This window comes from Nanorana parkeri, unplaced genomic scaffold (assembly GCF_000935625.1).
Source record: "Nanorana parkeri isolate BGI_ZX_2015 unplaced genomic scaffold, ASM93562v1 scaffold176, whole genome shotgun sequence".
Taxonomy (NCBI): domain Eukaryota; kingdom Metazoa; phylum Chordata; class Amphibia; order Anura; family Dicroglossidae; genus Nanorana; species Nanorana parkeri.
In genome coordinates this window covers 1206069-1208904 of record NW_017306444.1, presented here as the reverse complement: position 1 = coordinate 1208904, position 2836 = coordinate 1206069, and the positions used below count along the sequence as shown (strand labels likewise).

At 41.6% G+C, this 2836-nt stretch overlaps 1 protein-coding gene across 1 annotated transcript in view; it reads left to right on the top strand.

Moving 5' to 3' along the window:
• Positions 1-2061, top strand: part of RELL2 (RELT like 2) — a 26203-nt gene extending 24142 nt beyond the window's left edge. Inside the window, exon 6 of the mRNA XM_018554872.1 lies at positions 1644-2061. Within this exon, the coding sequence (XP_018410374.1) occupies positions 1644-2061 (418 nt within the window). The remainder of the gene's footprint in view (positions 1-1643) is intronic.
• The last annotated feature ends 775 nt before the right edge of the window (positions 2062-2836 follow it).

Sequence of the window (2836 nt, the reverse complement as noted above, 5' to 3'; positions counted from 1 at the left end):
GATAGATATTAAATATTTTCTTTGCTGTAAACATTTCATTTTATTTTATACATTTATTTATTTATTTAGTTATATAGTTGTGTTAACAATGTTAGTGAATTACTGAGGTTCAAAGATTTTATTTAGTAATGCACAAAATTAACATATGCTGCAAAGATCACTTAAAGTAGTATTAAAGGCTGGGTGTTTTTTGCCGAAATGCATTCTCTGCATCGAGGCAAAAAAACACCCAGCACTTTTCTAACAGCCCCGCCCCCAAACTTACCCACAGCCACTCCTCTTCCGCAAACCGGGAAGATACACAGGTTTCTCCGAAGTTCCTTGTACGGGGGAGGGTATTGAGGACAGAGGAGCCATAGTTATGACTGGGACATGGCCGGCCGCACGCTGTGTGTGCCTATGGATGCACACAGCTAGGTGCGGGCACGGCCGTGACCGTGTACCATACGTACATGGTCACGGCCGTACCCGCACCTAGCTGTGCCTCCACGGCAGTGGGCTAGCTGATGGAGCCACCCATACAGGAAGGGGCTGGCTTGCAGTCTGTATACCCCTTGAGAATGAGGAAATAATAAAAATAAATGATAACATAACTTTTTTTTTATCAAGTTTGGCCACCAGAAAATGAGAAAATGAAGGTTTAATGTTGCTTTAATTCTATTGTCTTTGTCATTATATGCCTATAATGTTCCAAAAAGGACTATTAGACCTAGAATGGAGGTAGACAGTAGTACAATTGGTGGTATGTCTAAGTAGAGTCTGGCTTAAGTGTATCCATAAACATCTCAACAACAAAGAAATGGGGCATTAGGTGAATCATGGAACAAGAACCTAATGTAGCATGTACACAGTGTTACCAATCTCTGATATAAATACACAAAACAATTGTATCAAACTTTGTTGTAAAGTACAAACATGGAAGAGAGAGACACTGCTCCCTCTAGGATTTCCACCTTTAACTGCAGAGAAATGGTGGGTGCTTGTGAAGGGAGCATGTCCCTGCTCCAGACTGTTCAGTCCCAGAATCCCCTACCTTTCCTTTTTTTCTTTCCCCTTCCTTCCCCTTCGTTTAATTGGCCATAGCATTCATACTCTGTTCGAGTGGATGGACCAAAGGTGGCACTGTGTGGCATGGCTGAAGCCAAATTAAGTTATTTTATGTAGTGACCTCATCAGTGTGCGGCTGCTTGGGCATACAATAGCACTACAACAGCACTACTATAAGTGGCATAATATCACAAAATGTGTTTCAATAAAGATCAATTGAAATTAAAGGTCCTAAATTTTGTTCTGTAATTTAATTTTGCTTACACCTGTTGGGGTTAAATGGATCTATATGTAATTTGATATAAAAATCTACTTTGGGCTGGAATTGTAATTGGCGGCAGCAATTGGATAGGGCAGCAGACATGCACATTACGTAGCGATTTAACTCCTGAGTTTAGTGTTAGACATTGAGGTGATTTGTGTCCCCTTTTGTCCAGGTGGGAGGAGTTGAGAACTCAGGGGAGGAGACTTCATTTGCAATGGCATAAGAAGCTGGTGGGTGATTCAAGTCATAACAGAGACAAATATTTTGGATGGACAGTTACGTCACAGATTTCGTTTGGAGGTGCTGTATCATTTTTTTCTCCTTTTTCTAGATTCAGGGTTACCCACATTGGAAAGAAATCAAGTATTCATTTATCACTGGATGACCCCAACATTGGCAGTGAGCCCGATTCATCTGAGAAGGTTGAGGCGCAACAAACTACAAAGTCAATAAATGGTGTCGATAGTCACAGGGCCTCAGTAGGCCTGTCTCAGAATGGACCAGAATCAGTGGGGTTAACAAAGCTGGAAAGCCAAAAAGATACAGAGACCAGACTGGATCAAAAGAATGGGGTTAAGGGTTTACAGAAAAAACCCGGGAGAATCTTGACAAAAAACAAAGGATTCAAAGACAGACGGAACAGTGCACCAGAGCAGACAGTAGTACAGCGAGAAAGGGTAGATATACTTTCGCTTCAAGGAAGTGAACAAAGGAAAGAAACAACAGAATCAGCAGAAAAGCAGGTATAGATGGTGGCATTTTATTTGAATGTGTGTGAATAATTATTTTACTGTTATACCTGTAAGTAGAAAAAGCAGGGACTGAGATTAATGCAACAAAATATGGAACCTAAAACAAATATGGAATGTGGAGCCTAAAGTCACGGTGAGGGATCCAGGCCTAAATTACGTAAACACTCCTTAAAATGTGTGCCAACCCCCCCCAAATTTGTTTTTTGTTTTTTTACTGCTTTCTGGGTCTTTGTTAGAAAAAGTTTTCTCACTTTGTCCCAGTGCCAAAGTTTTACCAGGCAGGAAGTGAAAGAAAATCTGCAACAGAGACACAGACAATTAAAGTCTAACAAGGGTTCTACCCTTCTACTTTGCAGTAAAAAGTGTTTTTATTTCTTTGTTCTGTCTGTTAAAACGTTGTCAGCTGGACAGGAAATGGGGGGAAATCTCTCTAGTGGATCCTAACCATTCCCTACTCTATTCAAAGCTAAGAAAAAGGTTTTGGTTGTACATATACTTTGAGAACCCATTCACTCTGGAAGGCTCATCTGTCCTTGGAAACCAAGCAGAGTTCATTTTGCTACTTCCAGGTCTTAGCCTCCGAATTCAAGCCCAACCCTGGTCCCCAGTCTGCCCACAAACCCTGAGCTTTCAAGTCCCCAAAACCCTCTGATAAATCATCTTCAGCATGAGGGGGCACCCCCACTTTCCAAAATAGGGGGATAACTATTAGCCTTTGCAGACATTTATAGGGCCAACATCTCAAATGCTTGGGTGAGGGGGGGGGGGGGTG